Raw genomic sequence first — 13,081 nt, forward strand, 5'->3', positions numbered from 1 at the left:
GCTATGCACGTACCAGATACTACACAGTACTACATAGTACTACACAGTACTACACTGCAACATGCTGTCGCACTCGCTATGCACGTAGCAGGTACTACACAGTACTACACAGTACTACATAGTACTACACAGTACTACACTGCAACATGCTGTCGCACTCGCTCTGCACGTACCAGGTACTACACAATACTACACAGTACTACATAGTACTACACAGTACTACACTGCAACATGCTGTCGCACTCGCTCTGCACCTACCAGGTACTACACAATACTACACAGTACTACATAGTACTACACAGTACTACACTGCAACATGCTGTCGCACTCGCTCTGCACCTACCAGGTACTACACAGTACTACACTGTACTACATAGTACTACACTGTACTACACAGTACTACACTGTACTAGATAGTACTACACAGTACTACACAGTCCTACACTGTACTACACAGTACTACACTGTACTACATAGTACTGCACTGTACTACATAGCACTACACTGTACTACATTGTACTACACAGTACTACATAGTACTACACTGTACTACACAGTACTACATAGTACTACACTGTACTACACTGTACTACATAGTACTACACAGTACTACATAGTACTACACTGCAACATTCTATTCTATTCTATTCTGCAGCCATTTAGATGCTTTTATCCGAAGCGACTTACATATGAGAGTGAGAACAACACAAGCATGAAATCAACCAGTAGAGGACATCTTAGGAAGGTGCTGGTTGACTGTCCAGTTGGACGTAGGTCCTTCCATGAGGCTCCAGGCTTTTATTTTGTCTCCCTTCCCACCCCATAATACCATCTATGTTATAATACAATGAATTAATATCATAAAGTTTGTTACAAAGAACTGGGCTAAGTTCTCCAACTTTCCAACAAATATAGCTAAACTAAGTGTTGAAGGTCTCCTTGAAGAGCTGAGTCTTCAGCTTGTTCTTAAAGTAGACAGGGACTCTGTAGAGTGGACAGAGTTTGGGAGATCATTCCACCATCGTAGAACAACAGAGGAAAAGAGTCTTGCTGGTGATCTAGTCCCACGTATTGGTAACATGAGCTCGTTTGGTTTGGTTGAAGACCAGACATGCTGTGGTGTTCTGGATCATCTGCAGAGGTTTAACCAGCATGCAGGCAGACCTGCCAGTAGGGAACTGCAGTAATCTATGCGTGAGATGATCAGAACCTGAACCAGAAGCTGGGTCGTGTGTTCTGTCAGGTACGTCTGATTCTCTTGATATTGTAGAGAGCATATCGACAGGTACGGGCAACCGAGGCAACATGGACCTAAAAGGTCAACTGGTCGTCCACCATGACCCCAAGATTCCAGGCAGCAGGCGTAGGAACAAGTGTGATAGAGTGGAGCTTCACACGTATCTGCAGAGGTAAGGAAGGATCGGCTGGACAGACAATGAGCTCTGTCTTGGACAGATTGAGCTGAAGGTGGCGATCCTTCATCCATGCAGCGATATCAGCAAGGCAAGCTGATATTCTCAGTGAAAAGTTGTGTCGTCTGGTGGGAAGGAGAGGAAAAGCTGAGTGTCGTTTGCATAGCAGTGGTAGTTGCACTGGCTCTGCACGTACCAGGTACTACGCAGTACTACAGAGTACTCCTCATCCCATCGTACCAGATACCAACGTTTACTTTCAGTTTCTTACTGACGTCTGTACCGTGCCTGAACCAGAACCAGGGTCAGAAGCAGAACTAGAACCCGGACCAGAGTCAGAACCAGAACTAGAACCTTCATCCTCATGACGTAGAGTTGGACCTGTGTCTGTCCGTCTGATGTCCAACTGGACTCCAGCAGCACCAGTCTGTGATGTTCCTCCTGCCAGATCTCCTGCTGGTGTCATCTAGTCGCTTTGGATCGAAGCTGCTGCTTCATGACTGTCGAGTCAAGTCGAGTCGAGGAGAATCGAGTAGAGTAGAGTCGAGTCGAGTAGAATCGAGTAGAGTCGAATCGAGTCGAGTAGAATCGAGTAGTAGAATCGAATCGAGTCGAGTAGAATTGAGTAGTCGAGTAGAATTGAGTCGAATCAAGTCGAGTAGAGTCAAGTCGAGTAGAATCGAGTAGAGTAGAATTAAGTAGAGTAGAATTGAGTAGTCAAGTCGAGTAGAATCGAGTAGTAGAGTAGAGTCGAATTGAGTGGAGTAGAATCGAGTCTAGTATAATCGAGTCGAGTAGAATTGAGTAGTCGAGTCGAATCAAGTCGAGTAGAATCAAGTCTAGTAGAATCGAATCAAGTGGAGTCGAATCGCGTCGAGTAGAATTGAGTAGAGTCGAGTAGAATCAAGTCGAGTAGAATCAAGTCAAGTAGAATCGAGTAGTCAAGTCGAGTAGAATCGAGTAGAGTAGAATTGAGTAGAGTTGAATAGAATCGAGTCGAGTCTATTCAAGTCGAATTGAGTAGAGTCGAGTCAAGTCGAGTAGAATCGAGTCGAGTAGAATTGAGTAGAGATGAGTAGAATCTAGTAGAGTTGAATAGAATTGAGTCGAGTCTATTCGAGTCAAATCGAATAGAATCGAGTAGTCGAGTCAAATCGAGTAGAATCGAATCGAGTCAAATTGAGTAGAATCGAATCGAGTCAAATCTAATAGAATCGAATCGAGTCGAGTTGAATCAAGTAGAGTCAAGTCAAATCGAGTAGAATCGAGTCGAGTCGCATCGAGTCTTCCTCTCGTGCTTGTTCCTGAGATGTCTGTCTTCCCCGCGTCAGACCACTCTGCTGCAGTTCTGGGAGAAAACGGCCCACACCCTGTCAGGAATCCACGAGGCCTTCCTGGGACACGTACCGTACCAGTTCACCACGCTGAAGGTAAACCCGGCTGGAGTCCAGATGGTTCTGGTTCTGACTGGATCCGACTGGAGACGGCAAAGTAACACCTGTGTCTTTTAGGACCTCCGGGACCCCCTGGAGCAAATCTCCGACTCGCAGAACCAGGAGGAGAAGAAGGAGACTGCTCTGCAGGGCAACACCGACAGGTGAGGTGGTCCACTCTTCATCACTTCCTGTCTCCTCCTCATCCTCCTGTCCTCACCTCCGCCTGCTTTCACCTCAGCTTTGTCTTCGTCAGGCAGGAAGGACACGTTACGCGCCTTTTTACTCACAAGTAAGTCCGGGTCAGGGACCGGAACTGGTTCAGGTCAGAGAGTCCCCCCATAGCCGATCTGGTTCTGAGAGTCCTCCGTAGCCGATCCGGATCAGAGAGTCCCCTGTAGCCGATCCGGATCAGAGAGTCCCCCGTAGCCGATCCGGATCAGAGAGTCCCCCCGTATCCGATCTGGATCAGACTAATCCTGGTGTCTCTCCTCAGTCTGGTCTCCCTGGACGACGAGGCGCCTTCAGGAAGTGCGTGTGATGCAGGTACGTGTCGCCCTCTGGTGGTCAGCATCATCACTGCTGATCATAATATTATTATCCTGATAATTATTGGGAAAATAAAACAAATGATGACGAAGCAACATCTTCTTATTACTATTATTTCTGATTTAAATCAAATAGTTAATTATATATTTGATGGTTTTATTATAATTTACTGATATAAATAGTTTAATATTCCTGATCTGAGGCCGACCTTCCATCAGCAGCTTCACACGTTCACAGCTTGTTTCTACACACCTTTACACCTGTAAACCCTTTTGTTTCCCCTCCCAGACCTGAGCACTGGTGGCGATGGGCGTGTCCATGGCGGTGATGGGCGTGGTCATGGCAGTGATGTCCATGGTGGTGATGGAGGTAAGGGAGGTGTTTATCTGTAACTAGTCCAGCTGCAGCGTCTGACTGGACGGACACCGTTAACATCATCATGTCATCTCAGACAACCTTCTGGCCCCGGAACACCTCGCCAACCTGTTTAAAGACTTTAATGAGGACCCCCTGCTCATGGCGTGCGACCCCCCAGCAGACCCCCCCCTCCAGCCCCAGCTGCTGCCCCCCATGCTGGCTGGAGACCAGCTCTGTGGCCTGCCGACCAGCCTGGCTGACCGGCATCTTACTGGTAAAGCAGCCATCTTTCAGCCTCCTCTCTGATGGTCGGGAAACATAGTCTCCCTCTCTGACGAGGTCTTCCACCTCTCTGAGGGGTCTTCCACCTCTCTTAGGGGTCTTCCACCTCTCTGAGGGGTCTTCCAAATCTCTTAGGGGTCTTCCACTTCTCTGAGGGGTCTTCCACCTCTCTGAGGGGTCTTCCAAATCTCTTAGGGGTCTTCCACTTCTCTTAGGGGTCTTCCACCTCTCTGAGGGGTCTTCCACCTCTCTCAGGGGTCTTCCAAATCTCTTAGGGGTCTTCCACTTCTCTTAGGGGTCTTCCACCTCTCTGAGAGGTCTTCCACCTCTCTGAGGGGTCTTCCACCTCTCTGAGGGGTCTTCCAAATCTCTTAGGGGTCTTCCACTTCTCTGAGAGGTCTTCCACCTCTCTGAGGGGTCTTCCAAATCTCTTCGGGGTCTTCCACTTCTCTTCGGGGTCTTCCACCTCTCTGAGGGGTCTTCCACCTCTCTGAAGAGGTCTTCCACCTCTCTGAGGGGTCTTCCAAATCTCTTAGGGGTCTTCCACTTCTCTGAGAGGTCTTCCACCTCTCTGAGGGGTCTTCCAAATCTCTTCGGGGTCTTCCACTTCTCTTCGGGGTCTTCCACCTCTCTGAGGGGTCTTCCACCTCTCTGAAGAGGTCTTCCACCTCTCTGAGGGGTCTTCCAAATCTCTGAGGGGTCTTCCACTTCTCTTAGGTGTCTTCCACCTGTCTTCGGGGTCTTCCACCTGTCTTCGGGGTCTTCCACTTCTCTGAGAGGTCTTCCACCTCTCTGACGAGGTCTTCCACCTCTCTGAGGGGTCTTCCACTTCTCTGAGGGGTCTTCCACTTCTCTTAGGGGTCTTCCACCTGTCTTAGGGGTCTTCCACCTCTCTGACGAGGTCTTCCACCTCTCTGAGGAGGTCTTCCACCTCTCTGAGGGGTCTTCCACTTCTCTTAGGGGTCTTCCACCTGTCTTAGGGGTCTTCCACCTCTCTGACGAGGTCTTCCACCTCTCTGAGGAGGTCTTCCACCTCTCTGAGGGGTCTTCCAAATCTCTTAGGGGTCTTCCACTTCTCTGAGGGGTCTTCCACCTCTCTGAGGGGTCTTCCAAATCTCTTAGGGGTCTTCCACTTCTCTGAGGGGTCTTCCACCTCTCTGAGGAGGTCTTCCACTTCTCTGAGGGGTCTTCCACTTCTCTTAGGGGTCTTCCACCTGTCTTCGGGGTCTTCCACTTCTCTGAGAGGTCTTCCACCTCTCTGAGGGGTCTTCCACCTCTCTGACGAGGTCTTCCACCTCTCTGAGGGGTCTTCCACCTCTCTGACGAGGTCTTCCACCTCTCTGACGAGGTCTTCCACCTCTCTGAGGGGTCTTCCAAATCTCTGAGGGGTCTTCCACCTCTCTGAGGGGTCTTCCACCTCTCTGAGGGGTCTTCCACTTCTCTTAGGGGTCTTCCACTTCTCTTAGGGGTCTTCCACCTCTCTGAGGGGTCTTCCAAATCTCTTAGGGGTCTTCCACCTCTCTGAGGGGTCTTCCAAATCTCTTAGGGGTCTTCCACTTCTCTGAGGGGTCTTCCACCTCTCTGAGAGGTCTTCCACCTCACTGAGGAGGTCTTCCAAATCTCTGAGGAGGTCTTCCACCTCTCTGAGGAGGTCTTCCAAATCTCTTAGGGGTCTTCCACCTCTCTGAGGGGTCTTCCAAATCTCTTAGGGGTCTTCCACCTCACTGAGGGGTCTTCCACCTCTCTGAGGGGTCTTCCAAATCTCTTAGGGGTCTTCCACCTCTCTGAGGAGGTCTTCCACCTCTCTGAGGGGTCTTCCACCTCACTGAGGGGTCCGCCAGCTCTGAAACCCTCAGACTGGATCATGTGGGACGGATGCTGGGTTTGTTTCTGGGACGGATCTCCAGGTTCTGACCTTCATCTCTCAGCTGCTTTTCCTGCTATGTTTTCTCTTCTCACGTCACACATCACCTGACGACCCCTCATCTCTAGGTGGGGGTCTGTCGCCCTCCTCTGAGACCGGGCCAAGACTGGAGGAGGAAGACGGTTACCGTGGCGACATGGCTTTTCTTCAAGACCTGCTCAGTCCGGGTCCAGGAGCCAGCGACGAGTTCAGCAGAGAATGGCAGGATGCTTTCGGGATGTTCGAGCCTCCCAGCGTTCCAGAGAAGGAAGCAGAAAGCGGCGGGACGGCGGCACGTCGCCCCTCCAACCCCCCCAGCCCCACCGGCTTCCTGCCGTCCCAGCTACTGGACCATAGTCTGAACTCCACAGGTCAGGATGGAGGCGCCGTACGCTGACAGCTGATCAGCAGCAGGTAACCAGATATTTCACATCACATCTGCTTCCTGTGTGGTCCGTAGGCTGGGTGACCCCGCCCATGTTCCAGGCTCCGCCCCTTCAGCCTCCACCGGGTCAGAACCAGCCGGCGGCTCGGACTGCAAGTTCAGCATCTACGGGTAAAAACTGTTGTATAAGAAACACTCGTTAACCATGAATAATAACCACTAACTACTAACTATTACTACTGACTACTAATTATTACTACTGATTAATAACTATTATTACCAACTATTACTACTGACTATTATCTATTACTACTATTACTCCTGACTAACTACTATTACTACTGACTAATAACTATTACTAACTACTATTACTACTGACTATTACTACTGACTACTAACTATTACTAACTACTATTACTACTGACTAACTATTACTACTGACTACTATTACTAACTACTATTACTACTGAAAACTATTACTAATGACTAGTAACTATTACTACTGAATACTAACTATTACTACTAACTACTAACTATTACGACTGACTACTATTACTACTGAATACTGACTATTACTACTAACTACTAACTGTTACGACTGACTAACAACTATTACGACTGACTACTAACATTACTGCTGAGCACTAACTATTACTACTAACTACTATTACGAATGACTACTAAATATTACTACTGACTAGTATTACGAATGACTACTATTACTGCTGACTAATAACTATTACGACTGACTAATAACGATTACTAATGACTATTAACTATTACTACTGAATACTAACTATTACTGCTAACTACTAACTTTTACGACTGACTAATAACTATTACGACTGACTACTAACATTACTGCTGTCCACTAACTATTACTACTGGCTGCTAACTATTACTACTGACTACTAACTATTACTACTAACTACTATTACTACTGACTATTATTACAAATGACTACTATTACTGCTGGCTAATAACTATTACTACTGACTACTATTACTACTGAATACTAACTATTACTACTGACTACTAACTATTGCTACTGACTAATAACTATTATGATTGACTACTATTACTACTGACTAATAACTATTACTTCTGACTACTATTACTAACTACTATTACTACTGACTAATAACTATTACTTCTGACTACTATTACTACTAACTACTATTACTACTGACAAATAACTATTACTACTGACTACTAACTATTACTACTGACTAATAACTATTACTTCTGACTACTATTACTACTGACAAATTACTATTACTACTGACTAATAACTATTACGACTGACTACTAACATTACTGCTGTCCACTAACTATTACTACTGGCTGCTAACTATTACTACTGACTACTAACTATTACTACTAACTACTATTACTACTGACTATTATTACAAATGACTACTATTACTGCTGGCTAATAACTATTACTACTGACTACTATTACTACTGAATACTAACTATTACTACTGACTACTAACTATTGCTACTGACTAATAACTATTATGATTGACTACTATTACTACTGACTAATAACTATTACTTCTGACTACTATTACTACTAACTACTATTACTACTGACAAATAACTATTACTACTGACTACTAACTATTACTACTGACTAATAACTATTACTTCTGACTACTATTACTACTGACAAATTACTATTACTACTGACTAATAACTATTACGACTGACTACTAACATTACTGCTGTCCACTAACTATTACTACTGGCTGCTAACTATTACTACTGACTACTAACTATTACTACTAACTACTATTACTACTGACTATTATTACAAATGACTACTATTACTGCTGGCTAATAACTATTACTACTGACTACTATTACTACTGAATACTAACTATTACTACTGACTACTAACTATTGCTACTGACTAATAACTATTATGATTGACTACTATTACTACTGACTAATAACTATTACTTCTGACTACTATTACTACTAACTACTATTACTACTGACTAATAACTATTACTTCTGACTACTATTACTACTGACAAATAACTATTACTACTGACTAATAACTATTACTTCTGACTACTATTACTACTGACAAATTACTATTACTACTGACTAATAACTATTACTACTGACTAATAACTATTACTTCTGACTACTATTACTACTAACTACTATTACTACTGACAAATAACTATTACTACAGACTACTAACTATTACTACTGACTAATAACTATTACTTCTGACTACTATTACTACTAACTACTATTACTACTGACAAATAACTATTACTACTGACTACTAACTATTACTACTGACTAATAACTATTACTTCCGACTACTATTACTACTGACAAATTACTATTACTACTGACTACTAACTATTACTACTGACTAATAACTATTACTTCTGACTACTATTACTACTGACAAATAACTATTACTACTGACAAATAACTATTACTACTGACTACTAACTATTACTACTGACTAATAACTATTACTTCTGACTACTATTACTACTAACTACTATTACTACTGACATAACTATTACTACTGACTACTAACTATTACGACTGACTAATAACTATTACGACTGACTAATAACTATTATGACTGACTACTAACTATTACTAACTACTATTATTACTAACTACTATTACTACTGAATACTATTACTAGTGACTACTAACTATTACTACGAACTATTACTATCGAATACTAACAATTACTACCATTACTGCTGATTACTACTATTGACTGACTACTATTACTACTGACTACTAGCTATTACCACTTTTAACTACTGACTAATAACTTATTCTACTAACTATTACTACTTACTAGTATTACTACTAACTATTACTACTGACTACTAACAAAACTTCTAATAATTCATCTTTAAGTGTTCAGTTAGCTGATCAGTTTCATTATTGGAAATTTTTATTTTTGAGAATTTTCTTTAAATAATTGAATTAACCCGCATTAGTAAAATAAGACATTTAAACTGAAACATTAATTAAAATAAATTAATGTGTGTGTGTGTGTGTGCGCAGCAGCACCTTCAGGAGGATATAAGGACATGTCTGCCTGGTTCAACCTGTTTGCAGACCTCGACCCTCTTTCCAACCCCGACGCCATCGGACGCTCCGCAGACGAGCTGCACAATGCCTGAACGTGTGTGTGTTTGTCTGTGTGTGCGTGCGTGCGTGCGTGCAGCGGATTCTTTCTTTTCTTCTCAAGCTTGATTTTACACACACACACACACACACGTTTGTGAAGGAGCTGTATACACACTACCTTGTACTTTCCACTGTCAGCTGACATGATTGTTGAACTGTCTTCACTGTCTCTGCAGGCTGTTAAGCTGCATACACACACACACACACACACACACACTCGCCTTGTGCAACCTGTTGAGCGCTGCAGGTTGTGGTGGTGCGGGAAAGTTTTGGCTTCCGGGTTCGTGTGCTTCGCCGTCTTGTTGCTTCGCTGTGTGTTTGCTGAAACGCAGACGAGCCTCCGCCAGGCGGAGACCTGGACGGACCAGCGAGCTTCTTACCTGGCCAGGTTACCGTGGCAACCGGCTCCAAGAAGCTGAGCTTTGAATGGTCCCATCGGCTGCTGGAAGTTTAGGTTTGATCAAAGCTTTGTGACATTTTTTGTTTAATCGCCACATTTAACCATAAAAACATCTGATTTCTGCATCTGCTCATCGTTTAGTCCAACATTTGATTTTAATCATTAAAAACTAAAGTCTGTGACAAAGATTTAAACATCCAACCGGCTGAGCTTTGCAGCTGCAGTAAATTGTGTTACCGTGGAAACTGCTTCTAGTAAGAGAAGCGAGATGCTGCCAGTCTGCTGTATGGCAGGTTAGCCGCTGGATCAATCTGAGCGATCAGAATATCAATCAATAAAAACTTTGATCTAACTGCCTGGGTTCTCTCCTGTTATGAGTCCAAGTCAAAGTTTTTTAACTCGTCAACACGACATTGCTTGTTGGTTTTGTCTGGTCTGAATGTCTCCCCTGGCCTGCTGCTCCGGTCATGCCTGGTGGCGGGTCGGGACGTTTAACCTGTTAAAGCCTGGATCAGTTCGCCTAGCGCACCTGTCTGAAGCAAAGCAAAGGTTTTCTGGAATCACAGCCACGTTTTCACCATTCCTGCTGGGACACTTTTCTCTAGATGTAGAGGATCAGGAATAATCTAACCATCCAGATGTCCCAAAACGTCCTGGAAACATCTGGAATCCTGACGCAGAGACAGAAGCGGCAGCCCGATGTTAGCAGACACCGTTGTGAAGCGACAGATAAATCTGATAGTAAATTAATGTTTTAGCACAGGGAAGAATAAATCTTATTACACAGACGGATTGAACGTAACCACACTAACAAACAGATCAATAATATTTATCGTTGCAAAGCAATTCTAGAAATGCAATCAGGAAATCCCAGCGCTAACAATAGCATGCTAACTTTCCTGCTGCTAGTTTATGGATTATTTTTGTTCTTCTTTTGGCCCGTCCTGCAAATGTGGCGTTATGTTAAATATTATGTGTGATTATAATAAATGCTTTTCCACACTCCAACCAGCAAAGCGACAGCTGGCAGAACCAGATTAAACCAGTTTGAACCAAAGTTCACCATTTATTTATCTGAATAATGTTGTGTTGGATTAATCTATAAAATATAGTTTCTAATTGGAATAACTTGTCATGACCTTAAATGTAAATTATTTACATTAGATCGGACACTAATCAGTCGGTTCTAACGTGCGTTTTCTGCGTATGCGTAGAACCGTGTTAGCATGTTAGCTGGAACTTACCTCAAGAATGAATTCCACTTGAAGAAATGTGTTTTTATTTATTCACAAAATCTGGATTAAACAGGTTTTATGACAAACAAGATTAATAGTAATAATAATTAGAATTTATGAAATTGACATAATTACAATGATGAAATCGCCTGAATGCTACCGGTAGCATGCTAACTCATTAACATGGAGCGGAAACTTACTGTGGTCATGGCACAGATGGTTTATTTAGCAATCTGGAGCTAAAACGCCGTCTTTGTGATGAAGTCTGTGTTAAATGTGAGTTATGGACATCAGGCCAGTGTCAGGCAACCCATCAGCTCAATGCGCATAGGTCGTATAAAACCCACATACCAGCGACTGTAAACTTGTGTTTCACTGAGTTTCTGCATTTAGATATTAGTGTAAAGCAGCTGATCAATACAGAGAGTACTATCCTGAATTACAGACACTAAAATCTGTTGTTGCATTTACACGCTGATGAATCTTTATTCCACATATCAAACTGGCTGTTTTTAACTTTGTAATCACAAGTCCAAAGCCAAGGAATATGAGAAGGCTTCAGTTTGTGGATTTTTGTGGTTATACGACTCCCAAATAATAAATCTGATGCATCAAAACTGTTATAATTTTCTAATAATATCACTGTAACTAAACCTTTTCCCTGCTTTGGTTGTGCAGTCTACTGTAAACATCCAACCTACGACATAACACTGTAAATTAATGACTTTTATCTGGGTGTGTTTTGAGAATGTGCTTTTTGTTTAGTTTCTGAAAACCGCATCAACCAGGGAGAGCTGTTGCCATGGCAACCGGGCAGCCTCTCCCCTGATGCAGGTTCCTTTTCCACTGAGCAGAAGATGCTGCTGATGTGTGAGTGGGTCCTCAGTTTGTGTGTGTGCCTGTAAAACCTGCTCCGTGCAGCCAGATGAACCTTTTTCACGTTCCGTTTAGCTTCTGTTCCTCGTGTGTTGCAGCTGACAGGTCGGCAGCTCCTCTGTCACATCACGCCTCATTTCCACACTAAAAGAATGTATTTGTCAAGATGCTTCATTTGACTTAACTATGCCTTTTATTTCACTCAGAGAGGTTAAAAGATGAAAACTTGGCAGTTTGATTTCCAATAAACTGGACGAGCAAAAAGTCGTGTTGAGTTTTCTTTGAATCAAGCTTCTTTCCAAAAAATCCAAAAAGACGCATCAATTTAATGGCGTGGACGACCCACCGGGAGCCAATAAGAAGGCTTTCTGTTGTCAGATGACTCTGGACATCAGACACCTGCCTTCCCGTTTTACTCCACAAAAAGCCTCTAAAACAGATTTTCTGTCTGGAAACGTTTCCCCACTTCAATAATAGTAAATCTTTCCTTATTTAGTTAGTAAATAATAGAAATGTGATCAAACACAACTGTTGTCCTGATGGGGAACATGGAACCATGGTGGGACCATGATGGAGCCATGATGGAGCCACGATGGGACCATGATGGAGCCATGATGGGACCATGATGGAGCCACGATGGGACCATGATGGAGCCACGATGGAGCCATGATGGGACCATGATGGAGCCACGATGGGACCATGATGGAGCCACGATGGGACCATGATGGAGCCACGATGGGACCATGATGGAGCCACGATGGGACCATGATGGAGCCATGATGGGACCATGATGGAGCCATGATGGGACCATGATGGAGCCACGATGGGACCATGATGGGACCATGATGGAGCCACGATGGGACCATGATGGAGCCATGATGGAGCCACGATGGAGCCACGATGGGACCATGATGGAGCCACGATGGGACCACGATGGGACCATGATGGAGCCACGATGGGACCATGATGGAGCCATGATGGAGCCACGATGGGACCATGATGGAGCCATGATGGGACCATGATGGAGCCACGATGGAGCCACGATGGAGCCATGATGGGACCATGA

The 13,081-nt window shown here is 43.9% G+C and overlaps 1 protein-coding gene across 1 annotated transcript; it reads left to right on the top strand.

Moving 5' to 3' along the window:
* The first annotated feature begins 145 nt into the window (after positions 1–145).
* Positions 146–12,240, top strand: LOC306773946 (islet cell autoantigen 1-like protein). The gene is made up of 9 exons (XM_079263895.1): positions 146–176; positions 2,744–2,842; positions 2,924–3,009; positions 3,342–3,391; positions 3,683–3,763; positions 3,846–4,025; positions 6,026–6,307; positions 6,397–6,492; positions 9,379–12,240. Exons 1-9 carry the CDS (start codon positions 147–149, stop codon positions 9,495–9,497), a joined length of 1,023 nt encoding a protein of 340 aa, XP_079120021.1. The 5' UTR covers position 146; the 3' UTR covers positions 9,498–12,240.
* The last annotated feature ends 841 nt before the right edge of the window (positions 12,241–13,081 follow it).

This window comes from Telmatherina bonti (assembly GCF_933228915.1).
Source record: "Telmatherina bonti genome assembly, chromosome: 24".
Lineage (NCBI taxonomy): Eukaryota > Metazoa > Chordata > Actinopteri > Atheriniformes > Telmatherinidae > Telmatherina > Telmatherina bonti.

Excerpts from the sequence above, each read along its gene's own strand:
- LOC306773946 (XM_079263895.1), top strand. The coding sequence starts at position 147 with ATGCTGTCGCACTCGCTCTGCACGTACCAG. Across the intron at positions 3,010-3,341 it reads CTGCAGGGCAACACCGACAG|TCTGGTCTCCCTGGACGACG; the intron begins GTGAGGTGGTCC and ends GTCTCTCCTCAG. Across the intron at positions 6,308-6,396 it reads CCATAGTCTGAACTCCACAG|GCTGGGTGACCCCGCCCATG; the intron begins GTCAGGATGGAG and ends TGTGGTCCGTAG.